At 41.0% G+C, this 24,313-nt stretch overlaps 4 protein-coding genes across 22 annotated transcripts in view; 3 read left to right on the forward strand and 1 right to left on the reverse strand.

The window, feature by feature from the left end:
- Nucleotides 1–2,858, forward strand: part of tanc2b (tetratricopeptide repeat, ankyrin repeat and coiled-coil containing 2b) — a 167,549-nt gene extending 164,691 nt beyond the window's left edge. For all 17 annotated transcript variants that reach the window (XM_063482665.1, XM_063482666.1, XM_063482667.1 and 14 more), the window contains 3 exons: nucleotides 211–357; nucleotides 519–619; nucleotides 781–2,858. In XM_063482665.1, the coding sequence (XP_063338735.1) occupies nucleotides 211–357; nucleotides 519–619; nucleotides 781–2,851 (2,319 nt within the window). In that variant the 3' untranslated portion in view covers nucleotides 2,852–2,858. The remainder of the gene's footprint in view (nucleotides 1–210; nucleotides 358–518; nucleotides 620–780) is intronic.
- A 2,897-nt stretch (nucleotides 2,859–5,755) lies between these two features.
- Nucleotides 5,756–9,208, reverse strand: g6pc3 (glucose-6-phosphatase catalytic subunit 3). Its single transcript, XM_063482675.2, has 6 exons — nucleotides 8,881–9,208; nucleotides 7,321–7,427; nucleotides 7,124–7,214; nucleotides 6,888–7,006; nucleotides 6,211–6,352; nucleotides 5,756–6,102 (listed from the first exon to the last, which is right to left on the reverse strand). The coding sequence occupies exons 1-6, from the start codon at nucleotides 9,096–9,098 to the stop codon at nucleotides 5,760–5,762; spliced, it is 1,020 nt and encodes a 339-aa protein (XP_063338745.1). The 5' UTR covers nucleotides 9,099–9,208; the 3' UTR covers nucleotides 5,756–5,759.
- Nucleotides 9,209–9,355: 147 nt separating this feature from the next.
- Nucleotides 9,356–17,982, forward strand: lsm12b (LSM12 homolog b). Its single transcript, XM_063482677.1, has 5 exons — nucleotides 9,356–9,611; nucleotides 12,311–12,444; nucleotides 13,088–13,197; nucleotides 15,631–15,757; nucleotides 17,336–17,982. Exons 1-5 carry the CDS (start codon nucleotides 9,485–9,487, stop codon nucleotides 17,426–17,428), a joined length of 591 nt encoding a protein of 196 aa, XP_063338747.1. The 5' UTR covers nucleotides 9,356–9,484; the 3' UTR covers nucleotides 17,429–17,982.
- A 398-nt stretch (nucleotides 17,983–18,380) lies between these two features.
- LOC134633700 (leucine-rich repeat-containing G-protein coupled receptor 5A) lies at nucleotides 18,381–24,230 on the forward strand. Of its 3 annotated transcripts, none has more exons than XM_063482678.1 (3): nucleotides 18,381–18,516; nucleotides 19,085–19,539; nucleotides 22,675–24,230. In XM_063482678.1, exons 2-3 carry the CDS (start codon nucleotides 19,243–19,245, stop codon nucleotides 23,443–23,445), a joined length of 1,068 nt encoding a protein of 355 aa, XP_063338748.1. In that variant the 5' UTR covers nucleotides 18,381–18,516; nucleotides 19,085–19,242; the 3' UTR covers nucleotides 23,446–24,230. The 3 variants fall into 3 exon arrangements, with proteins under 3 accessions (XP_063338748.1, XP_063338750.1, XP_063338749.1); XM_063482680.1 differs by having other exon boundaries at nucleotides 19,216–19,539; XM_063482679.1 differs by lacking the exon at nucleotides 18,381–18,516 and having other exon boundaries at nucleotides 18,572–19,539.
- The last annotated feature ends 83 nt before the right edge of the window (nucleotides 24,231–24,313 follow it).

Genomic DNA, 24,313 nt, shown 5'->3' on the forward strand with positions numbered 1-24,313 from the left:
ATATATATATATATATGTATATGTATATATGTGTGTGTGTGTGTGTGTGTGTGTGTGTGTGTGTGTGTGTGTGTGTGTGTGTGTGTGTATATATATGTGTGTGTGTGTATATATATGTGTGTGTGTGTATATATATGTGTGTGTGTGTATATATGTGTATATCATAAATGAAGGATAAGCCAGATATATCTTTTTGTATTTGTCCAACAGAAGGGGAAGGTGAAGGAGGCTGCACAGCGTTATCAGTACGCTCTCAAAAAGTTTCCACGCGAAGGCTTCAGCGAGGACCTTAAGACATTCAGGGAACTCAAAGTATCGCTCTTCCTCAACCTGTCCCGATGTCGAAGGAAAATGAACGTAAGTCAACAGAAAAGCAGCAACAGTGAAAAACACTAAAATGTTAAAACTGAAGGATGTTACTAAAGCCTTTGATGGTTAATGATACTATTGGCCACATGTCAATTTCTCTCACTGTTCTGTAGTGTTCATTATTCTTCTCCTGTGCTTAATCTCTCCAGGACTTTGGGATGGCTGAGGAATTTGCTACTAAAGCGCTCGAACTGAAACCAAAATCTTATGAGGCGTACTACGCCAGGGCACGCGCCAAGCGTAGCAGCAGGTACACTCATTTTATCCTTGTACAGATCAGAAGAATGCTTTCCTTTTTCCCTACCCCTTTCTCGGTGGTCTTCCTTTTTAAAGGATCTCTATATTCTTCCCCCAGATTTTACAGTTTTGCGTAATTTACTTTATTTATTTATTTATTTTCTATTATTTTAGACAATTTCCCGAAGCCTTAGAGGACCTGAATGAAGCCATAAAGCAGTGCCCCAATAACAGAGAAATCCAGCGGCTGCTCCAGAGGGTGGAAGAGGAATTCCACCAGCTTAACCAGGAGGAGCACCAGCAGCAGGACCTGGAGCTGGAGCCGCCTCCCTCACCCCCTCCTACACCTCCCCCAGAAGAGGAGGATTCCCTGTCTCTGTCCATGCCTCTCCCCCCTCCACCAGAGCCCCGTCTGGAAGACATGGAGCCCGTACAGGACTTGTTTGAGGATGAGGACTACCTGGAGCAGGAGCTGGAAGCCATGTCTATGGGTCTGCCCCCACCAGAGTCCCTCACAAATCCCTCCAGCCTTCCTATAATTCAGAGTCCACCCCTCTCCCCCACACATCCAGATCAGATTTACTTGGCTGGAGGCTCACCCATGGGCCAGCCCTATGAATACCACCCCACCTCTTCCTCCATGTCCTCCCCAACTCGGGGCTCCTACCAGCCCACGTCGCCCTCCCTCTCTCCAACACATCAGAACTCCCATTACAGACACAGTCCCCCTCACACCTCCCCAGTGCATCAGCCATCCTACCGCTTCAGTCCACCTCCTATGGGTACCGGGGGTCAGGGGATGGATCACCAGAGCCCACCGCCTTCCCCTTTACGTCGGGCTGCTCAGTATAGAGCCAGTCCACCGTTAGAAAGTGTTTGTCTGTACAGGTCTCAGTCTGGGTCACCTGTGCGCTATCAGACAGAGCAGCTTCCTGGAAGACCCAAATCTCCCCTCTCCAAGATGAGCAGCCAACGTTCTTTCCAGCTGAGTTCGCAGCCCTCTTTATCCTCGCAACACCACCAAGCCCAAGGCCTCCGTCTGCAGCCTTCCATAGCCCAAATAGTCCGCACAAACCAGCCCAGCAACGTAATGGGAAATAGTAGTTATGGTGGCCAGATGGGCCACTCCATGGGTGGTCGCTATCAAGGGGGTTCAGTGGACGTAGAGAGCCGCTTGGTGTACCAGCCCTCACTGGATGGACGGTCAATGTCCCAAGTCCAGGCCAGCCTCAGTTCTGGGGCCCTCTGTCAGCACGGCGGCCGAGGAGGGGTTATGGAGTCGAGCCTGTTGAAGGATGAGCTACCCCAGCGCCCCTCCTCTGCCTACCGCGCCAGCAGTGGGGGCCCGGGGGGCATCCGTTACAGCCAGACACCTCAGATAAGCCGCAGCCAGTCAGCCGCCTACTACCCAGTCTCTGAACACGTTCTTGAGCGTGCCAATGCCATGCCCCCCTGCCAGCTGGGCTCTCCCGAGATCCCCCATATGGTTAGACGCCCTGTGAGTGCCAATACTACTGAAATGAAGCAGCATGTTCCCACCCCTAGGCCTCTCATCCATTCTCAGAGTGTAGGCCTTCGATTCTCACCTTCCAGCAACAACATCTCAACTGGATCCACCTCGAATTTAGCCCCGGGTTTCAGGCCTTCCTCTTCCATTCAGCAGATGGAGATCCCCTTACAAGCCACATACGAGCGCACCTGTGATGACATCTCTCCCATCTCTCCCTCCCAGGGTGGTGGGGGGTTGTATCAGGGAGAGACCACTCGCTCCCGCAATACGCCTTTTATGGGGATCATAGACAAGACGGCTCGGACTCAGCAGTACCTGCATCAGCCCTCACGGTCCAGGGCAATGACATCTATGGACTCTGCCATCAGCCCCACCTCCCCCGGTCAGCTGGTCCAGCAAGGTTCCACCTACAGTCCCCCCGCCTCACTGGGTAATATTGCCTACTACAACAAGACCAACAACGCCCAAAACGGACACCTGTTAGAAGAGGATTACTACTCCCAGACTCAGCCCCCCTCTCTGGGAAAGCTGGCCAATGGCTCCCGTGGCAGTGGGGACATCCTGGAACGGGTCAGCCAGGTGCCCACCTACCCAGACGTGAAGGTGGCGAGGACTCTGCCCGTGGCACAGGCCTACCAGGACAACATGTACCGACAGCTCTCGCGTGACTCCCGGACCCAAGGCCCCACCTCCCCCATCAAACCAAAGAGACCATTTGTGGAGTCGAATGTGTGATGGGCTGTCTGTGACTGGATGGTTGGACTGGGCTTGTTAGTGGAACTGAGAGAGTAAAAAATATTTAGCTCGACAGAAGATGTGACGGGGTGTGTGTGTGTGTCATGGACGAACTCATCTCAACGAACTCACTAGAGAAAGAAAACCACAAAGCCAACAAACACACTTTAGGGTATTAGACATTATCTTATATGAAAAACATAACGGTGAGAAGTGATTCTTTCAATATCATAATCTGCACACAGGTAGGATAACAGGAGGATCGCAAGTTCTAATCTATATCAGAGACCAGTTCACTTCCGACACGTGGCACGTGTGACCACATCAGGTGGGACTCCAAGAGTGAAAGTACTACCCATCGGACTCTACTTGTGGACTCTGTATCCATCTTCTGTTCTTTCAAAGTGTGCTCTTAACCAAGGTTGCTAGTAGGCTCTATTCTATGTAATACAATATTATATGTTCAATACTGTACATTGCTCAGAAAATACAAATGGCTCAACAACTCAGTACTTAGAGAAAAATGACAATATTTATAATTAAGTTATATATTGTACATAAAAAGAAACAAAACATAGTTTGCATTTTGAATTTTATTCTGTTAACCCTGCCTCTGTGTCACACTGCAAGTCATACGGATGTGGAAAACCGACCGGTGGACAAGGGACACAGACAAACTTTGACTGATGAAGTTACCTCTGTTGTGTCAGAATAAAAAGGATTTTGCTATAATATAATGCAAGCGAATGTGTCAACTTGCAGATTATTTTTTGATAGATTAGTTAGAAAATGATAAAGTTATCATTCCCACTTCCCCAGCAACATCTTCACAACATCTTTTGTTCTATCAGCAAACCAAAAGAGTTTAAGGAGAAAGCAGAAGAGCAACAAATCTTCACCCTCTTTTAAATGATATCAGTCGATAATCACAGTAATTAAATATGTATTGTCTGTCAGGCAATAATAGCAAATTATTTTGGCTGCAACTCGTCTTTCACTCCGTGATGCTGGTCAGTGGTGAGTAGAGTGTCCTGTGTTGGGTGCTTTTATCAAATGGCACAAAAATAAAAATCAAAGTTTGCCTCTGTCCCTCCTCCGTGTGAGCGATGGTGGAAAGTACTCAGCGACTAAAAGCAAGCAAATGCATACACAACCACTGTTACCAACCTTTCCCTTTCTTCTGCATTGTTTTTATGATTTCTTTTAAATCATAGTGCATTTTTATTCAGCCACTTCTGCACTAAAATGCCTGACAAGGTCTTAACTAAGGGTGCACTTTATGTATTTTACTTACTTTGTTGTTACGATTGTTGCATTAGGAGTAAGTGAAAGTGGGCGTGTGATCGGTCAGATCTCTGATCAGTGCTAACCAGACTACGACAGACACTTATTATGTGAATTGCAATGCAGTGGTGAATGACAATGTTCAGAATCTGGGATGATATATAGACTTTCTAGCACAAGTAGTATGTATTGGCTCAGATACTTCACTCTGTCCAGTTCAGGTTTGTTAGATAGTTTGTCTGTTTAGAGAGGCAAATCATATTTAAGTAACTCCACCTCATAAAAATATATTCCTCTAACTCTAAATCACTGGTTTTGACACCATGTCCACTGGCACACGTCTTCTAAATAAATCAAACCTACTGCAACAACAAAAGACTGAGATTTCAGTATCCAGGAGCTCTGTAATTTGGAGTTTGAGTCATAGAGATGATGAATAATGAAAATATTCAAGTAATTTATATATGTGGGAATGACTATAGACTATTTGTCTGTAACATTTTATTTGGGATGTCTGATAAAGAATAAATGGAGACAGTTGTCCTCAGTTTCACCTGCTACTGGAGAGAAGCCTACTTAACTTTACAGAAATGAAGGTATAAACTGTATTATACTTAATTTAAACAGGACTTTTTAAGTTGAGGTTATTTGAGGGTGTATGGTTTCAAGCTATCTGTGTATATTAGTTCGCTGTAAATAGTCTGATGCATGTTCTATTCTTTCCATGACCTCAAGCAGAAACATGTATAGCAGTGTCTCTGGTGTGTGTGGTACAACGTTTGGATTAAGATGAGGAGACTGCTATCCCCTGAACTTATCCTTGTCATTTTCCCTCAACCACGCCAGACAAAAAAGTTCTTTTTATTTTATTTTAACATATTTGCTTGCTGAGCAGAGTTCTCTTGTCTGTAAATGTGAGCTTTCAGATCGCTGTGAAGTTTAATTAAAAACAATAAAAAAGAATGTGTTTTTATCTCATGATAACTGATTGTAATCTGTACAGTCGAACATATGTATTGGAAAAAAGGAGAACATATTTATAAATGGTTACCAACTGAAACACGCCCTGCATGTCAATCATTTATTTTTTACTGATTTGGGAATAACATAGGAATGTAGCTTTCAAGTTTTTGGTCACAAAGCAATAACACAAAACTGAGCATCAGACATCTGCACAATGTTCAAATTCTTTGCCTTTCACTAGTCGCAAATCTGAGGTTTTAAACCTCGGTAACAATCTTTGACTCGTAAAGATTCAAACAACACAAAATGCACATAAACAAAGTTGCACTTTTCCCAATAAAGTCGATATTTAGCAAAAATACTGTAGTATTTACAACACTTATGATTGCACTAGATTCACTAGAAACGTACTTTGCGCCACAATGTCTCAATACCGGCACTTTAAAAATCATCAAATAAAAGGAAAAACACAGATCACAGACTGGATAAAAGGCCATTGTTTAGTGAATTTTAAGACATGAAAATTAAACTTAACCCATACCCATCAAAATGGTTCTGAAACGCAGTGAACATTAAACATTAAATGTGTTTATACAAACTCTGAAGGAAACTCCAGTTTTGGGAGGTGTTTAATGTGCACATCATGTGTGGAGGAACTCTTCTAGTCTTTCTTTTTTTTGAATGTTAACAGGTGTACCAGCCCAGGCACAAGTACCATAACGATCAGAGGCACTAGGACGAATTTGACAAAGAACAGGCTGTAGAAAAGGCCCTGTGGTCGGACCGGGAGCGGTAGACGATTCACGTGGTAAAGACCCATGGATGATACAGCCATAGACAAAGCTCTGGGAGCCCAAGGTAGAGACCATCCACCAGGCTTCCAGTACTGTGCCAGCCCCAAACCCAACAGGGCCCCACAGTCTCGGGTGAGAGAGGAGAATGGGGCTGTGTCCAAACGAATCCATTCTGCATGGCTGCACCATTTCTTGGCCAAAGCAATAGACCTGTTGAATCAAAAACATGACTGGTCATGGAAGGAAGTCCCTTTATATTATCACAATATATACTGATCAGACTCACTGATTTAACATTAATGTAATAGAGTAACTCACCAAGAGAGGTCAATTCCCAGCTGCTTTAATCCAGCATGGAGCATCAGAGCTCCGAACAGCAGCCCAAAGCTTAAACTAAAGAAAAACAGCAGGGGGCGACCTTCTGGTACTCTGCAGCTCAGGACAATCCCCAGAATGAAACCTGACAAGAGCATTTCATCAGATTAAGCTGCACACATGGGAAAACTACCCTATGGGTCTGACAAATCCAATTATGAAATTCTTTTTTGGGAACTACAAAAATCCTGTAGAATTGCATGGATAGTTGATAGCAAGCAGCTCAAAAACCAGCACAAGTGATGATGGAGTGCACTAGTTCTACATTGTGTTAGAAATATTAACACTGAATAATGTTTTGGAGCAACCAATGCTTTGATCCAGAGGACACCTGTTTCAGGAGGGGCATCAATCATTTCAGCAAATCACATTCTGCAGCACAGCTGCATATTTACACAATCTAGGTCTTAAACATGCTTGCCTGTAATCCATTAGAGTCAGTCAGTGAAAATATTTAGTGTATTTTGAATTTAAACCTGTATGATTTGCAGCTGTGATCATATATCAAACAAAAATGGCTTTTACACTTTGAAGATCACTGCACTTGGCTTTTAATATACTTTTTATAAAGTGCCCCGCCTTTTTCAGAAATATGATTTTTGCATAATATGTATTCAGACCTGTAATGGAGCCAGCAACGACCTGATGAGGAAAGTGTGCGAGGATAAAAATCCTGGAGATTCCAACTGCAACAAGCATCACCACATAAAGGACGTAGGGAGCAGCTGATAACAGAACGCTCCGGATTCAGAAAAGGAGAGATTTGTTTAAAAGTAGTTCCAATGTGCAGCAGTTTTGTTCATTTTTAGAGCCAAAGCAGCATACTGCACTGGATTTAGCTTAAACAGGGACGTACCTGTGAGTACGGGAGTACAGAAAGGACCCCAGCGAGGACACAACGACCCACCAGACTGCTGCTGTCACCATCGCATGTCCAGACGGACTGCCTGAGAAACAGATGCCAACTTTGGACTTGGAGATCTGAATGTTTGATGATTTAAGGACATTGGCTATGACTCAAACACAGTCTATTTTTCTAAGACAACTTCTAACCTGGGCCTGTTTCACAGGTGGACGGAAACTGGTGAATTTTCGGTTGCTTGTTGACAAAAAGACGCGATTCACCGATCCACCAGAATGGCCTCTCTCCAAACAGCAACCTGATTAAAAATAAATATGATATATAAATACATTTACACACACCCCAAATAACACAAATACATTCAAGGTCATGGCTTCACTATATTTTACTACATTTAATAACTTTTTTTTACTTGTTGAATCTAAGACATTTTTTTTCTCCAAAAGCCTCTACATATTTACTCTTCATTCTTCTTTTTACTTTACTGGATCTTATTTAGTTCAAAGTTCCTTACTGTATTATATTTGGCTTCTCTATACCTCTCCATCAACACTCGCAGAAAATAATTAGTGTAATCAGAAATATCTAAATCAAAATAATACATGGCTTTTAAAAACCTATATTATGTCCATAGTAGTTTAGTTGTATTGTTTCTCTACTTGGTACATTTTTAATGTTTTTTGTTTTTTTCCTTTTTTTCGTTAATAATTGTTGAGGATTTGGGGCTTCATTTTTTTCTATGCATGTTCCTCTGTCTTTTGCATGTTTTCCTTAAATTTATCTTGTTTTATTTCAAGTTTTTAATGGTATAATGTAAATGCATTTATTATAATGACAAATTTATTTTGTAATAACATTGTAACAACAATGTTATTAGTATGCAGGTTCGCACCAAAGTATATTTCAAATCTTGAGGTCCTCAGCTAAGGCTGCTCTGGCCACCCCATAATCTCGGCTGGAAACCAAATGTGTTCAGGCTTTTTCTGTCAAGACACCCTTTCTCTGGTACAATCTGCCTGATTTAGCTCATTATCATCTTTTACATTTCTTAAAAGAGACGTTTTACGAGCATTCTTTCCACTTCGTGTTACCACTTTGTTGTCTCTCATATTTGCTTTATTTTATATTCGTATTTGCTTCTTTTAGTAATCATTTTTTAATTTAATTATTGTCAGTCTTTATTTCTCCCGTTTATCTTTGCGTTCTCAGTATTCATATACCTTATGTTGTTTAATTTTTATTTCTTATTAAGCGTTTTATTTGCTGTTTCCTATCTCCCCTTGTGAAGCATTTTATAACTTTGTTATTATCCATCCATATCGTTGCTTTCCTAAAATTTAATCCGTTGACAATTTTGGTCACATTTATGTTATATGGTTACTTCTTGTTTTTAATTTCCGTTTCTTTTCGTCACTTTTCTTGTTACACTCCAGGCTGTTTGTGGGGAAAATTCCATTGAACTGGTCCCAAAGGTTCCGCTCATTTCTGTTTCACGTCGGACTAATACAGGGTTGTACTACTTTGCTGTACCGGAAGCAAAGACTAAACTAAAATTATTTTTATTTGTTTAAACTGGAAAAAAAATTAACATGTGCAGGCGGTCTTGAATATATAATTAACAATTTTAATGTGGAAAAAAGTTATCTATGTAATGTAGCAACATGCTAGCATGAGACATACAACCGCAATGGCAAGTGTAAAAACTAAGTTGGACGGGAATATTCAAATCGTGCTTCATTAAAACGCCTTACCATTTGAACACTAAGTTTAACCACTCCGATATAGCTGCCGTCCAAAGCACCGCTACCCCAGCTCTCCTGTTGATGAAATAAGTAAAAGGAAAGACGAGCAAAAAGGCTGCTTTAGGGTCTCCCATATGAGTGACCGTAAGCCAGAATTTCTCCTGAGTCTTCGTCCTCTGCTGGAGACCTTCGGCCATCCAGACGCCTTGGGTATAAATCTCCTCCATTCCTTTCTGCCTTCTCCCAGTACAAACACTTTGATATGTAGATGGAAATCTAAAGACAGCCCTTTATTTGATGTGTTACAATGAATTTCACAGTACTGTTCTACATCCGGTAGGGGGCGGGACACATCGGAAGGCGGTTCAATGGGAAACAAAGCGACATCCTTCGTCGAAGAGAGAAGTTGTATTCGTAGTAGTTCTGCAGTTGAAGACCTTAGTTAGTGATTCAATGACACAACTTTACTTAAACTAGATTTGATTTGGCAGGAATTATAATTCATCACATTAGAAGAAACGATCGACGTACTTTTGTTACGCTCAGGTTTCGTCTCCATACGACATCGCGTCGCTTTACGTAAGGCAGGCGCTCCGGTTTCCTGGCGGAGAAGATGGCGGCTCCTGGACCCGGGGAGTATTTTAGCGTCGGGAGCCATGTCGCATGCGTCACATGCTTGGGCCAACGTCTGCAAGGAGAAGTTGTCGCGTTTGACTACCAGTCCAAGATGTTAACTCTGAGTATCCTTTTGTTTGTTTCGAGCTGCGGATGGAGGGGTTGCTGGCCTGCCTGGCTGCAAGGGCCTGTAGGGTAACCGAAATATGGCAAATAGTGATCCGCGCAGGCGTAATTGGTGCTAGCAGAAGCACACTCGTTTGCCCGTTTTATATATTTTCTTGTTTCAGATAGCACCTCATCTATCTTCTGTCTGTATAAGCCTTTAGTTGGGGTTGCCTGGTAATTTCTTGGCCTCTCATTAGCCGCTCTAGCAGCGCATGTGTTTTGAATCCACTCATTGTATTGCCAGCCCTCAACATGGATCACTATCTGGCAACGAATCCTCGTAAGGCATCATGGCTGTGTGCTCTCAGCAGGCACAACCGTTGCTAGTTAGCGAGCTAACTGATACTGGGAGAGTCTCGCGTGTTGATGGTCCACATATTGACCTCACATGGTTGGTGGTGCCATCAGCCGGAGATGCTCACGATTATTTGTACAAGTTCGAGATTAAGTGGTTTCCGAGTCCACGCTACACAATCAGGGTGCTTTTAGCATGTTAGCATGCTAGGTTTCGGTCAACCCCACACTGCAGCTACTGGCTAGCTCAATTAACGGGTTTGGCGTTCTCAAGCTCATCAGCTGGGCTGTAAATATTGTGTGATTGTGCCACAGTTCATTTTAACATGAGTCATTTGGGTGGGAGTAATAACTTACTTACTAACAGTAGTTTGCTGGCGAACATGTTTACACCCATCAGTGTGAGTGAATGAGTGAGTGAGTGAATGTGCATCTTATCATGTTCTCTTTTCTCTGAACACAGAGTTAATTGCACAGACTCGAGAGGTTATCGTGTAGTTATCATCATTGTGGCCAAACTTCGAGGTGATTAAATCAAATGAAGAGTGGGGAGCGCTTAGAGCTGATAGTCAAGGTCTTTCTAATTGTTAGTTTAACACTAAAACACTTTATGACGTTATCTGAGCTGTAGAAACGCCTGGACATCTACTTTCAACTCTACAATGTGTGGTAATGACTATTTATAAACGTGGAAGTGTGCTCAATAGCCATACAGGTATTGTATGTATTTCTGCTTTACCCTTTGAGCGACCCCCAAAACGTGATTAATCGAGGTAATATGTTCACATGCGAAGTTTGAATGCAAGGCCTGTGTAAAATCAGGTGACTTTTCTTATGTATTTATCGACTTTCAGACAGTCGTTTCCAATGTATTTATTGCAAGAATTCGGTTTATTCATCAACAGAAGTCATAACTTCAGTTTTTTTAAATAATTTGTTTTTTTATGGATCAGTTTGCCAAAAAACACATACCGCTCAGTTAGATTTAATGTTCATAAATGGTGTGCCTTGGGATTTGGTGAGATCCATCTGTTATTTAAGCAGCTGCACTAGAACTTAATGAGTTGAATTTATATTTGCTAAATTAGCGGACCTCTAAGGTCCCAAAAGATGGTGAGGAAAACAGCACAGTGGATCACTGTATTTTGTGAACCAGAGTGGGCAATCCCCTGCCTATACAAAAGAGACTATCTGTGAATAACAGTATTATCTTTCAAGACAAGTTGGCTAATCTTAATATTATTCCAAGACGGGATACTTAAACCCACACTCGATTTGAATTAGAGGCAGACAGTTTGTTGGAATATCTGTGGAGGGAAACTATATGGCAGTAGAACTTACTGTAAAGTGCAAAAGGGCCATTTTGCTACAGGCGTGCTATCATAAGTGTATAGTCAAAAGAATTGATTGCATGGAGGATGTTCTATGCAGATGTGAATTCATGTGTGCCATGAAATGTTGGTTTGCTCTTAGGTGCACAAAACCTTTGAAAACTGCTGCTGTGATATAGAACCCAGAGCGCAACAAAAATCAGACTAGTTCTTATGTTACGCTTGAGTTCCAAAGTCAGCAGTTTACTGTTTAAGTAAAATTTCCTGAGAGTTGTTATAACTAGTTACTGTACAGTGAGAGGAAACTTTACGTGTTATGACTTAAATAAATAAATAAATAACAAACAGGCAGTGTTAAAGCCCAAACAATGTGTGTATTTCCAGTCAGTCATAGAGCGAGCCAGTCCTGTATTAGTAGTAATAATAATAATAATATGTAGTAATAATAATAACACTTTAGTAATGTAGCTCTTTTCGAGACTTGGTTACAATAAGCTTCACAATCAGTAATCAGCAAGAGAAGGTAAAATGGTAACAGCAGCAAGTAAACACTGAAAAACTTGGATAAACTTGATATGACGGGTAATAAATAAATCAATGCAGTAATAATAAATTAAAGTGGAGTGGTGATTAAAGCAATTTCACTCGCTAAAAACCATTATGGTAAGTTGTAGATACTGGGTTTGCTGACCTCGTTATGGGTGCTTTGTGACTGTTAATCAGTACATGTTTTTTTTTTTGCAGGTTTTCCTCTCATAACACATTTTAGCCGTCTCCATTCATTCATTCATTCATTCATTCTTTCATTCATTCATAGATGCTACAGGTGGCAGCAATGCTTTCGGTAGTCCCATGTTGTAACTGGCACTACTTTTCACTGTCAGTGTTTGTCAGCCAGTGTTCTCTGAATAATGAGCTTCTCTGTGCAGAAAACCGATGTCCCAAGTTCTTCAACGGGACAGATAATAGTCATTTTTGTTCTGTCATTCACTGTCACAAAGTTGTTTGCCTTGACCTAAGTGCCTTCAAAGAATGTGCTTCCTCCAGTGGTAAGCCAAACCTCAACGACGTCATCCTGATCAACTTAGCCTATGTTTCTGATGTGGACATTATAAATGACCGCACTGAGACTCCACCCCCTCTAGCATCACTGAATGTTAGCAAGGTAAGTCCAATAATTTATTTTATTTTTATACCATTTATTGGTTTTTGTGCCTCGGTTTACATCAAGTGTGGTGAGTGTCAGGCGCTGTTGGTGAATGGGCCAGGATATCTCCTAACTTTACAATGAGGATTGCCTGAATGCTCCAAAAATACTTGGCCCTCAGTGAAATACTGTATTCTTTTGGCCAAAATGCATTTGCCGTTTCGACTGCGTTTTGAAGAGGTTGCGAAATGGGGCTGGCATCGTCAGTAGGTCTAGAAATAGACTTCTGAGGATTGAGACCCTGATTTGGAAAATTGGAACGCAGCAGAAATAAAAGTCAGTGTTTATAGATTATTATTATTTTCCCCCCACTTAAATAAAGTAAGCCCAAACTGAGCCCTGTGAATAAATGGAGACATGTCGAGGGTGTTTAAATGCTGAGATATAAACACTGCCTCTGTAATCCTATGCAGGAAAGTGAAATGTACTTTTATATAAACCAAGTTCACTGCTGGAGTGCTGAACCTAAAATCACAATTGGAACCTGAATTTTTGTTTTTGCAGTTAAAAGAATAAGCTGTTCTTGTTTCAGACCAAATATTTGATGTGCCTAAAAAGAAAATTAAAAAAAATGCTGTGTGTTCTGTTTTAATCTTTACAGCTTGCCAATCGAGCACGGACAGAAAAAGAGGACAAGCTGTCCCAAGCCTATGCAATCAGTGCTGGGGTTTCTGTGGAGGGCCAACAGCTATTCCAGACTATTCACAAAACGTAAGAACTTTATGCCACTGTTCATTCACTTCACAGGTCAGATGGGGGTAAATGTTCACCTGATTGGGTCAAATTTATCACTGTATACTATGTGTATCATTGACCACTAATTTGTGAGTATTTTATGCCACTAGTGGCTTAAATCACTTAAAGATCTTCATGATTCAATCAAAATCAATGGAAGGACACTCACTGACCATCTTGAATCCTACAAAGAGATTATAACAACAAAGACTTTTAATGTCATGTCAAAAAGGGAAGTAAAATATTCAAAAGAAAAACCAACAGTTCAGCAGAATCATGCTGCTTATTTAGAAAACAAAGTAATGACATCCTTTTTTTTTTCCTTTTAAAAAAGCTGACTTTGAAAGTTTGAAATGTGAACTAATATAACTTTGTCTCTAGCCATGTTAAAAATGAAAAATTCACAGTGTACACATCTGTACATTGTGCAGATGTGTACACAACAGTGAAAACAAACCAGTAAACTTGCTGTTTGAAGCATTAGATTGAATTTTAAATACATAGATATTTATTTCCCATTGCCAAAACTTTCAGGGATTTTGAGATAGTTTAATAACCTCACAGTTGCATCAGAGCAAAGCTCTTGATGGATAGGCCAGCATTCAGATACAGTTATGACCATATTTATTTGGACAGAATGGACAATGACAACTTTAATTTTAGCTACACTGAAACCTGCTTCAAGTTACATTTATATAACTAGTGTATAACTCTTGGCTTTCCCAAAAAGTTGATTCTGTTCATCTGGACTGGTTTTCAGAGGGAGAAACGTTTCACCACTCATCCAAGTGACTTCTTCAGTCTCAGCTGACTGCAGGTTTCCCCAACCTTATAAACAGTATATTTGCACTGAAATACTAATGATCAAGGAACTGACCTCACAGCCCATTGTTCCTTCAGTGGGCTAGTTTCAGTCATTCAGTTTCAGTCTGATCACCGTTTTTTATAAATTAAGCAGGTAAAAAGTCTGGTGATCATCGTGGCTTTAGAGTTTGGAAGCTGTTTCTGTGAATCTACAACATGTGATCAAAGGAGCTGTCAATGCAGGCCAGAAAGACATGTCTGAGAGATCATAGACTCTAGGTTACAGTGCAGCAACTACACCTGGCCATCATGCAGTGTTCAGTGACGTAACAGCAATGACTAGTTGTCTGTGGGGTCTTCACTTGTCTGAGTCCATAACAGTGTTTAATGCCCTGCTTTAGGCTGCAGAGTCAAATCTCAATCTTTGTAATTGTAATGGGGACAGATGGATGCTTTGCTGGGCTTGGCAATTTTTAAAAAAAAAAAGAAGAAGAAGAAGCCTGGAACAGTGGTAGGTGATCACAGGATCCTTTCTATAGTCAATAAGAAATACCCCCATCATATGTCCATCATAAAGAGAATACTCTGTGACAAGCCGCAAAATGGCGATCGTTGATCAGTCACAAGGTCAGGTTAGTTGGAAGAAGGAACAATAAAAGGGGGGAAAGCCAGACCTGTTTAGGAACAGCATTCTTTGGACAGAGTACACTGAGGTCAAATGCAGCTAAGTTGACTGGAAAGAGCTTTACAATGCAAATTGAAACTTACTGAGAATGCACTACAAAAACAAAGCGAAAGTTGTTGGAAGGCAGAGATGTTGAATTTCAACAATAACCTGATCTTAACCCACTCGAGCAAGAATTTCCTTCAGTTGTGTGATAAAGATCTGGGAAAAGGAATGCAAAGTATTAAACCCAGTCATTGATGTTTGATATTTAGGAGTAACTCAGGATCAATATTAATGGAAGAAAAGTACTTGGCGACTAAAAGATTAAAAATAGTTTTATTTAAAAGTAGTTGACATTTGTAAAGCTTTCATATTTTTGTGCAACCTGTTGAAATAAAGCTCTAATCTGTAAATTAAGACCGAAATATATTTTCATCTTGTTCCCTTTGAGTTAATTCATGAAGATGAATGCGACTCTTGATAATATAACTTTTACACTTTGTGACATGTTTGAAGGAATCAGCCTTAAGTTTCAGATATCTGATCCAGCCATGTTTTAGCCCTGAATCAGACTGTAATTGGATACCTGTCTGAGCCTTTTCCTTCTTCTTTAGTCAAAGGTCATATTTTGAATAAAACGGTCATCTTTGTTGCAGCTCACATAGTTTTTGATTTAAAATGTTTTCAAAAACACAGGAGACCAGATGCCCCACAGAATTGTTCACTCAGAAATGTGAAACCTGTCCATTGTTGGCTCTGGTTTCACTTTCAGGTCGTTAACTCTCCGTATGACAAATGTGCTGCTTGTTTAACCTGCTTAAAATGTTTACCTTAGAAACAGAGCTATAGATGTCATAAACACTAGTATGAAATTCGCAGAAAGAAAACAAAAAAGCATTTTCAGCTGTGGCTGAAAGGTCCTTTTCTTTTCTTTGCAGCATCAAAGACTGTAAATGGCAGGAGAAGAACATTATTGTGATGGACGACGTCATAATCTCACCGCCTTACCAGGTTGAGAACTGCAAAGGCAAAGAGGGAAGCGCTTTAAGTCATGTACGCAAAATAGTAAGTACTACTACACTTTCTATTTTCACAATATATTACTAGCACTACATGTGTAACTGTTTATTTCATGATGACTTTGTCTTCAGCTTTTGTTTTTACTTGATTAGGGGGGGTTAGAGAGTCCAAAGTGACATTTTCAGACTTGATTTTTTTCTCTTTTTTGTGTGTGAGCATGTGCTCATCTCCACATGCTTGCAAGTTTGGATTAATCTAATAAATCCGCAAATCCCTCGACCTCTGTTACTTCACCTTTGTCCGTGATGAGTGCCCCATATGCCGCATTTTAACAACAGTTTTTTGAAGTTGTATGCAAATGTGATCGCTGTGCTCTGTGTTGAATGTTCTGTTCTTGGTAGCATGCATCACTAATTCCCTGAAGGCATATAATCGTTCTTATTGAATGAGTTCAGTTCCACTCTTAGCCTCTTCCTGGCTGACGATTTGATCGCTTTTCTAGGAAAATTCAAGTCTGTAGAAGTCTGTAAATCTGTGCTGTCTTGTTTTGGGCACAGACAGAAAACGGTGTAAATGGAAAGTGCAAATGTTCCCCCGATTAGACACTTTCGCCCCCCTTTTTTCCCCCCACCCAACGCAGTGTGAAACTTCCACATTCAAGTGTATACATTAGGTGTGTGTCTGTCACATAAAGCTGCTCAATGGTTACAAACTATTATCAGGATTATTTAGCACAGTCATTCATAAACTTAAGAGTCTCATCTTGAAGGGGGATGACCAGTGAATTAGCTGCAGGTCAACTGCTGGAGGGAGGTGGGTGCAGACAGGGATGGGGACCTTGGATCACCTGCATGGCAGCAACAGGGTGAGGGATGGAGAGCTTAAGCTGACTGCCAGCTGTTAGGCACCACAGAAAGCGAACTGTTGTGAGACACCCTGAGCAATCAAGAGAACCACTAATTGCACTTTACACAGGTTCATATATGGAGACTTTGTGAGTTTAACTTTCGGTTAAAAAAAAAAAAAAAAAAAGTTTGGGGGGCGGTCTCTGGCTTTCGGTCTTCCTCTGTGCAGAAATCACGTGTATTTTTGTGCCATGGAGCTGAGAGCAGCTTCTGAAATATGCCAAAGTCATTGGTGTTGCATTTGGTGGCCTCAGGCCTCATTCTCTAATTTTTATACACCCATTCCCAGCACACTCCAAAACTTGACAGACACTGTGTTGATGGGTACCAGATGGTCATGGCTAAACACGATTTGAATTGAGCAAGACCACATTCCTTTAGCTATTAACTTTAGCTATGGTCCCAGTGAGGGGAACTTGAAGATAAGCATGTGTTTGGGGGGCCGTAACAGTAATTTGTCATAAGACTTGCTTTTTATATTTGGAAAATGTTTGAGCTTCTCGGAGCCGGTGACTTGTTTTGTTTCACTTCAGTTGTGACTCAATTTTGTTGTTATTCCTATCTTTGGTTTTTCCAGGCTGAAACAAGTTCAGATTTGTCTTGTTTCTGTCAATTTGGTGTCTCTATGTTCTATCTGTAAACAATAGCTGGTTCAAGTCTCACCATAGTAATTTTATCTATTAATAATGTTTTATTTGTTTTTGCTTTACCCTCACAGGTTGAGAAACATTTTAGAGACGTGGAAAGTCAGAAGTCCATGCAACGTTCACAAGCACAGCAAACACAGAAGGACTCCACTTTATCTTCTTGAGTTGGCGGTGCGGGTCGGCCGGAGAAGGCGACGCGGGTGGTTTTGTTCCCACTGCCAGACAAAGTCGGCATTCCTTCTCCACAGTCGGAGACCACCAGGAGGAGCGCTGAGGGCCCTGGATCCCGAAGATCAAAATACCATTAAATGAAAAAGACAAAAAAAGAAAGAGGAAAGATTAAATCTTAAATTAGACTTTATAAAGAATAATTTAAACATGAACCATAAACCAACCATAGTTTCCTTAACTAACTTGTCTCATTCTGCCCCCACTCCTCCCCTCTTGTCCCTGAAGCCTTTTCTTTTTCCCGCCCTCCTTCCTTTGCCTTCAGTTCCATTTCAAAAAAGAGAAAACTAGAGCAGTCAGAAAGGCTTGTTAGCTTTATTTTCTGTCATTGTTTCCTTTCTTTTCTTTTCTTTTTCTTTTTTTTTTTTTTTTTTTGCTGTATCCATGTTCTACTGTCTGTATTTTCTGTATTTTAAACAAAATGTGACTTGAAATGCCACACTTTAAAGGACATTTTCTAAAATAAAAGTAACAAAAATTCTGACTGTAATACCGTAATTTTCAACGACTTTTTTTGAGAGCAACTTTTTTGTTTGTTTTTGTTTTATTTTTTTAAATTGCCAGAGTGCTGTCTTTTTCTTGTCTTAACCCTGACTTTATATGACATCCTCGGAATACATTTGGCTGCATTTCTGAGGAAAAAAAAACCACTTGTGTCGCAGATACGTTTGTGGTTTGTTTCCGTGAACTCAGACTGACCATCAGCTGTCCTCAGTAAGGACAACGTTTTAATCAGATACGGGTTACACTCGGGTTTCTCTTTCTGTCCCGTTTGGTAGCGTTGTAATCTGTGTAATTACAGGAAACTGACGCCATGTCTCTTTCAAATTAATTATTTAAATGTTTTAAGCCTCTGGGTTACTCTAAAGCTGGTTGATGACATTTGCCTCCATCATGTGGGCAGCAACGAACTTCTCAGTAAATCAGTGTGAATTTTTAAATGAGTACCACTAATGGAGCTGCAGTTATGTGGAAAAAATGTTCTTTTTTCCTTTTTCTGGGTGGAAGCAAGGCTACATTTCAGGTAGGCTGATGGTTGTTGTTCAGTGATATCTTGTGGTTGTCTTAATGAATTATTTACTCCAAGTAATTTCAGCTCCAAAATGTCAGAAAAGTGTGAAAAATGCTCCCAAAGGTGAAGTTTATTTTTTTTGTTTTATAGAAAGGTGTATTTTAAAAAAATAACATTATACGTAATAGTCAATTTTAAGAACTTTGTATTCAGATTTTTTGGGGCAGTCTTTAAATATTGAATTGTTTTTGCTAACTGATCCTCGGTGCTGCCAAGATAATGGTCCTGATGGTTAATGCTGTACTGAAGATTTACTTTTAAAGAGGCTTTTCCATTACATTACTACCAGTGCTACCTTTACCATAATAGAGATTATAAAAACTCATACAATCTTATGTAACATGTTGCTGAAATCACAGGATTATGGGAGTTCTATGATGAAAAAGAGCTTAATATATCCATATAGAAGAGCAGATGTAAATCCTTACTTTAGGAAAGGATCCAAAATGGACCAAGTTTGATGCCCTGATGTGGTGGTTATGTGATCATCTGTTTAAGCCATTAATCCCTCTCTAATCAGGAACCGTTCGATGTTTGCTCATGGAGAATTTGTTGAAATGACAGCGTTATCGTGCCCTTGCAACAAATTCTCTGGGTTTCTACATGTATTTCTCGGAGGGACTACAAGAGGGTAACCATGCCTTTCAGCAGGAGTGAGGTCACTCAGATTCCAGCAAGATGCCTGGCTTTGGCTGCACTATGCTGGCCGCGATGTTCCTGCTCCCTCTCCTCCCGAACGCCGTGCTGGGCTTTAAACTCTGCCCCAGCCCCTGCTTGTGCTATGAATCTTCAGACCTGGTGGACTGCAGGTCTCGTGGGTTGACCCGGGTCCCATCCAGCATCTCCCACGGCACCTGGCTGCTGGATCTAAGTGCGAACAAGGTGACAGAGGTGCACACCAGGTCTTTCATAGGACTGTGGTCACTCAAGATCCTCCTCATGTCCAACAACAGCATCCATATTCTGCACCCACAGGTACGTCAGTAAGAGCTGGTTATTGTGTGTTTTCTGTGTTTGATATTTTAGTGCAGCTGTAGAAGTCTTTAGATTCTTACATCAAAGATAACCACACTGAAAATGGAGTACTGCAATTTTCTAATTAATATTTTAACATGAACTGCAGAATGGCCAGAGCCACATAAACTGGTTATTGAAGTTTTCTTTCAAAGTCAGTATAGTGTCAGTTTTCAGTCTTAGTTTAAGTCTTAGGGGGTTATTATAAATTTAGATTGTGGATGGATTTTGTCAGGTGCATATTTGAGAGGTTTAGAACTGATATTACAATGCGGACGGCACATACAGTCATGCAGATGTCCCGAGCTCGATAAACAAATGCAGACATTTTTCCAGGACAACCAGCAAAGCAAATTTAACCAAACTGACAAAAGCTATATATTTTATTTCTGCAAACTAAAATCCATCCTTTCAATCCTGAATGGCTTATCTAGTTCAGGGTTGCACAGGGCAGCTGGAGCTTATCTGAGTTGTCACGGGATGAGAGGCAGAGTACATCCTGGCCAAGTCTACGCTACCACAGGGACATGAAAAAACAAAAACAAAAACGTTCAATCATATTGACATACAGCCAAGTTAGAATCAGCAGGTAACCTAACAAATGTGTTATCTAAAAGAAACTTGCTTAGATTTTCAGTGGGACACTAGTATATGCAGTACTGTGAAAAATTCATGAGCTGAAATTCATTTCTTTATATATTGCTGGGAAGATGGGAAATGAGTGCACTTCATTAAAGTGTGCACACATACATGGAAATGCAGTAAATAAGGTAAAACAGAGTTTGTACAATTCTAACAAACTTGAAAGTCAATATTTGGTAGGACCAGCTTTTAATCTTCTGCACCACCTAAACTTTCTCTATGCTTGCACTGGCAGTGTCTTTGGGATCATTGTCATGCTAAAAAATTAAGACACTTCCTAGATTATATTGCACAGTATCAAAACTGATGGTATTTTACTTTTCATCTCTAACCTCCACTGGCTATAATGCAAACCAGGACAGAGCCTTCACTGTGTTTTACAGATGGATGTAGACAGCCTCTCCTGACCACCTCCATACACATTGATGACAATTTAAACCAAAAAAAATTAAAATTTGGATTTGTCAGTCTGTAAGAGCTGTTTTCCTTGATTTTCAGTCTAGCTCTTGTGTATTTTGGCATATCTCAACCTTTCCTCCATTTCCCTTTCTTAAGAATGGCTTCTTGATGGCCAGTCTTCCACTGAGATCATTTTTAATGAGGCTGAAGGAACTGATGAATCACTAATTTCCTGTGCCGGGTCATTGCTGGACTTTTTACTGGGGTTTTTTTTTTGGTTTTTGTTTGTTTTGTTTTTACTTTTAAGGAGATGACTGTCACACCATCTACTTATTCTTTTTGCCTCCACTTGTCCATTTTCCTCATTTCAAGTTTTATAGAACTAATTGGTCTTTGGAAATCACCATGTTGGTGCAAAATGCAATTTCAAGTAACAAAGTGCCAAAAGATATTGTTTAAAAAATGGTTCTTTGCTAAATTGTCTATGATGTGTAGACACAACACTCTTTCAACTTTAACTCCCTTGATGCATTTTTTTTTAATGTTTAATGATTAATAAGTCAGTGTTAAGTGTCTTAACAAACAAACATCTTTCCAAAAATGGTAAAAGGACAAGGATGAGTAAAAAAGCAGCCAATGCCCAAAGATAACCTTGACAGTCCTCCAGAAAGCCCGGAGAACTACTGCTCAACAACACTTTACACAAATACTAAAATATAAAGAAATGAGGGGTGACTTTAGCACATCCATCCATTTTTGCCGCTCATCTGGTTTTGGGGGCAGCAGTCTAAGCAGAGAAACTCAGACTTCCCTTACCTCACTCACCGCCTCCAGCTCTTCTGGTAGGATAACAAGACGTTCCCAAGCTAGCCAAGAGACAGCAAGTCCCAGCAAGACTAGGACTTGCTGGGACTCTCTCCAGCAAGTTCCAGCAAGACTAGGACTTGCTGGGACTCTCTCCAGCAAGTTCCAGCAAGACTAGGACTTGCTGGGACTCTCTCCAGCAAGTCCCAGCAAGACTAGGACTTGCTGGGACTCTCTCCAGCAAGTTCCAGCAAGACTAGGACTTGCTGGGACTCTCTCCAGCAAGTCCCAGCAAGACTAGGACTTGCTGGGACTCTCTCCAGCAAGTCCCAGCAAGACTAGGACTTGCTGGGACTCTCTCCAGCAAGTCCCAGCAAGACTAGGACTTGCTGGGACTCTCTCCAGCAAGTTCCAGCAAGACTAGGACTTGCTGGGACTCTCTCCAGCAAGTCCCAGTCTGCCCCAGGGCCTCCTCCCAGTAGGACGTTCCCGGAATACCTCACCCAGGAGGTGTCCAAGAGGCATCCTAGTCAGACCACCTCATCTGGCTATTTCCGATGTGGAGGAAAAGCAGCCCTGCTAAGAGGCCCTCTCAAATAACAGAGCTCCTCACCCTATATCTAAGGGAGAGCCCAGCTACTCTTTGGAGGAAGCTCATTTCTGCCGCTTGTATCCACGACCAGAGCTCATGACCATAGGTGAGGGTTGACCAGTAAATCAACAGCTTCACTACTATATAATATTTAACTCTTTTTTTTTTTTTTTCCCCCATAAAGACAACATTTGACTTCTCGTGTTTGCTTCATGACGAGTTTTGATACCTCAGTTCATATCAGTAAAGATGTGGTTTGATGACCTGACTAACTTTTCATATCCACACCCGGTTATTTTCTTATACAAGGATGCATGAAATATAAAACAAACCACCAGTTCAGAAACATGGGTTAACTCTAGAAGATTATTTAAAGGGAAGAGTTAAAATTTCTATTTCTCCAATCAATTCAAAAATAAAATATTTCAATTAAACAGAGACAAAGAAAAAGTCTGCACAGCTTTGTTTGGGATTTTAGCTTGGCGGAAAAAACCCCTTAAATTTCCCTCTGGAACCGATTTCCTGAGATGAGATGCAATATATATTTAAAAGTTCCTGCAAAAACACACCTGATAACTGACCACATTTTAAGTTCAACCACAATTCAAACTCAGCTGATTTGAGTAATGTGTTGTTTCTAATTTCTTTTTCCATTTTAGTCTCTGTCATCCCTGCAGTTTCTGGAGAAGTTGGACTTGAGTTTTAACCGGCTGCGGTGGCTCCCTCAGGACTTCTCTCAGGGCCTATACTCCCTCCAGGAGCTCCGGCTGAGCCACAACCTGCTGCAGCACTTAGACTCCAAATCACTGGAAGACTGTGGCAACTTGAGGAAACTGGACCTCCGTTACAACCACATCCGAGGACTGGACATGAAGGCTTTGAGCAGCCTGTCTCGACTGAGCTTCCTCAACCTGGAGGGAAACAGGCTGAATGTTCTTAAAGATGGCCAACTGAACAGGCAGCAAACTTTGGAGGTCCTGCTGCTCAACTACAACAACATCTCAAAGATTGAGGCCGAATCTCTGGCTCCCTTGCGAAGGCTCTCTCTGCTAGGTCTCAAGGGAAACCAGCTAGAGCACATAAGGTTCAAGACCTTCCTGAAGCTCCAGACAACCAGCACCTACCTTCAGATGTCCCTCAACCCCTGGATCTGTGACTGCGAGCTGCAGCGCATCTTCGGCAAGATCAACCACGTGCGACATCTGCACGTAGAGGATTACAAGGACATCATCTGTCACGCTCCCGCTCAGCTAGCCGGAAGTCTCCTGGCTTCAATGGACAGCCAGCTGTGTATAGCTGAGACTGCCTCAGTGCTCGTCATCACCATCACCGTGATGCTCGCTGTGATTGGTGCTCTGGTAAAAGCGGAGCGCAACCGTAAGAACAAACAAGCCTCAAGTGAAGCAGAGTCCCAGGGACAAGAAAAGTGATACTTTTTACTCATTAACAGGAACTCTAGGACTAATATGTGACCTGATTCTGGATGCTGAGCAGCAGACAAGTACAAATTATCACATTCCATTCTGTTTCAATGCTCTTTAAAGCTTTTTATACTTATGAAGCAGGCACTGTAGGAAAAAGGAGACAAATCAAAGTGGAAATGGCTAATGTAGTAGCATAGTAAACAATCCAAATTTACCCATATGTTCTGGGTAACATGAACATTATAAGTGTCATCTTGTATACTTGCCTAAAGAATTTTTTAATGAGACGCAAACCTTTTCCTAATCTACAGATTACAGCAAAAGAGCGCGAGTAGGGCCTAGAGAAGAGCCTGAACACTATTCCTGTGGGTGTAGGACTCATTCAACATCAGGCTACCGCCGAACATTTTTGAAATTCCCTTTACTGGTCTGACGACACAGCCACATCTCAACCCCTTTGAAAACTGGTTGGTCTCCAGTACCTGATCTTTCCTTTTTGTCATTGACCTTTTTTAAATGAGACGATAAGCTAAAACGTGTAACATGTTCCATATGGGATGTGACACTATGTTCATATTACACTGGTTTTATTGTTGATGGGTATTTCATGTAAATATTGTATGAAGAAATCTTTATTTTAGCAATGGTGGCCAAACCTATTGCAAAAGTTCATAGCAAACCAGAAAAAAAACAAAACAGACTGACCAGTCTGGCAGGTTGGAAGTGGTTCAGTGAGATTAGTAAAAGCATAAAACCAACATATGACTTAATGACTTAAATAATTTTTTTAGACTTAATGGAATAAATGAAAGCTCAAAGGTGCATCTTCTTTAGCTAAGTATAAAAACACATTCAGGTGTTTTCTTTGTGTTGA

The sequence above is a fragment of the Pelmatolapia mariae genome, linkage group LG8 (genome assembly GCF_036321145.2).
Source record: "Pelmatolapia mariae isolate MD_Pm_ZW linkage group LG8, Pm_UMD_F_2, whole genome shotgun sequence".
Lineage (NCBI taxonomy): Eukaryota > Metazoa > Chordata > Actinopteri > Cichliformes > Cichlidae > Pelmatolapia > Pelmatolapia mariae.

What these genes read in the sequence shown, in the direction of transcription:
- LOC134633700 (XM_063482678.1), top strand. Translation starts at nt 19,243, where the DNA reads ATGCCTGGCTTTGGCTGCACTATGCTGGCCGCGATGTTCCTGCTCCCT. An exon ending in TCCATATTCTGCACCCACAG is followed by an intron (nt 19,540 to 22,674) that starts GTACGTCAGTAA and finishes TTTCCATTTTAG; the next exon opens with TCTCTGTCATCCCTGCAGTT.
- lsm12b (XM_063482677.1), top strand. Translation starts at nt 9,485, where the DNA reads ATGGCGGCTCCTGGACCCGGGGAGTATTTTAGCGTCGGGAGCCATGTC. An exon ending in CATCACTGAATGTTAGCAAG is followed by an intron (nt 12,445 to 13,087) that starts GTAAGTCCAATA and finishes TAATCTTTACAG; the next exon opens with CTTGCCAATCGAGCACGGAC. An exon ending in TTCCAGACTATTCACAAAAC is followed by an intron (nt 13,198 to 15,630) that starts GTAAGAACTTTA and finishes TTTTCTTTGCAG; the next exon opens with CATCAAAGACTGTAAATGGC.
- g6pc3 (XM_063482675.2), bottom strand. Translation starts at nt 9,098, where the DNA reads ATGGAGGAGATTTATACCCAAGGCGTCTGGATGGCCGAAGGTCTCCAG. An exon ending in TTAAACTTAGTGTTCAAATG is followed by an intron (nt 7,428 to 8,880) that starts GTAAGGCGTTTT and finishes ATTTTTAATCAG; the next exon opens with GTTGCTGTTTGGAGAGAGGC. An exon ending in CTGTACTCCCGTACTCACAG is followed by an intron (nt 7,007 to 7,123) that starts GTACGTCCCTGT and finishes CTGAATCCGGAG; the next exon opens with CGTTCTGTTATCAGCTGCTC.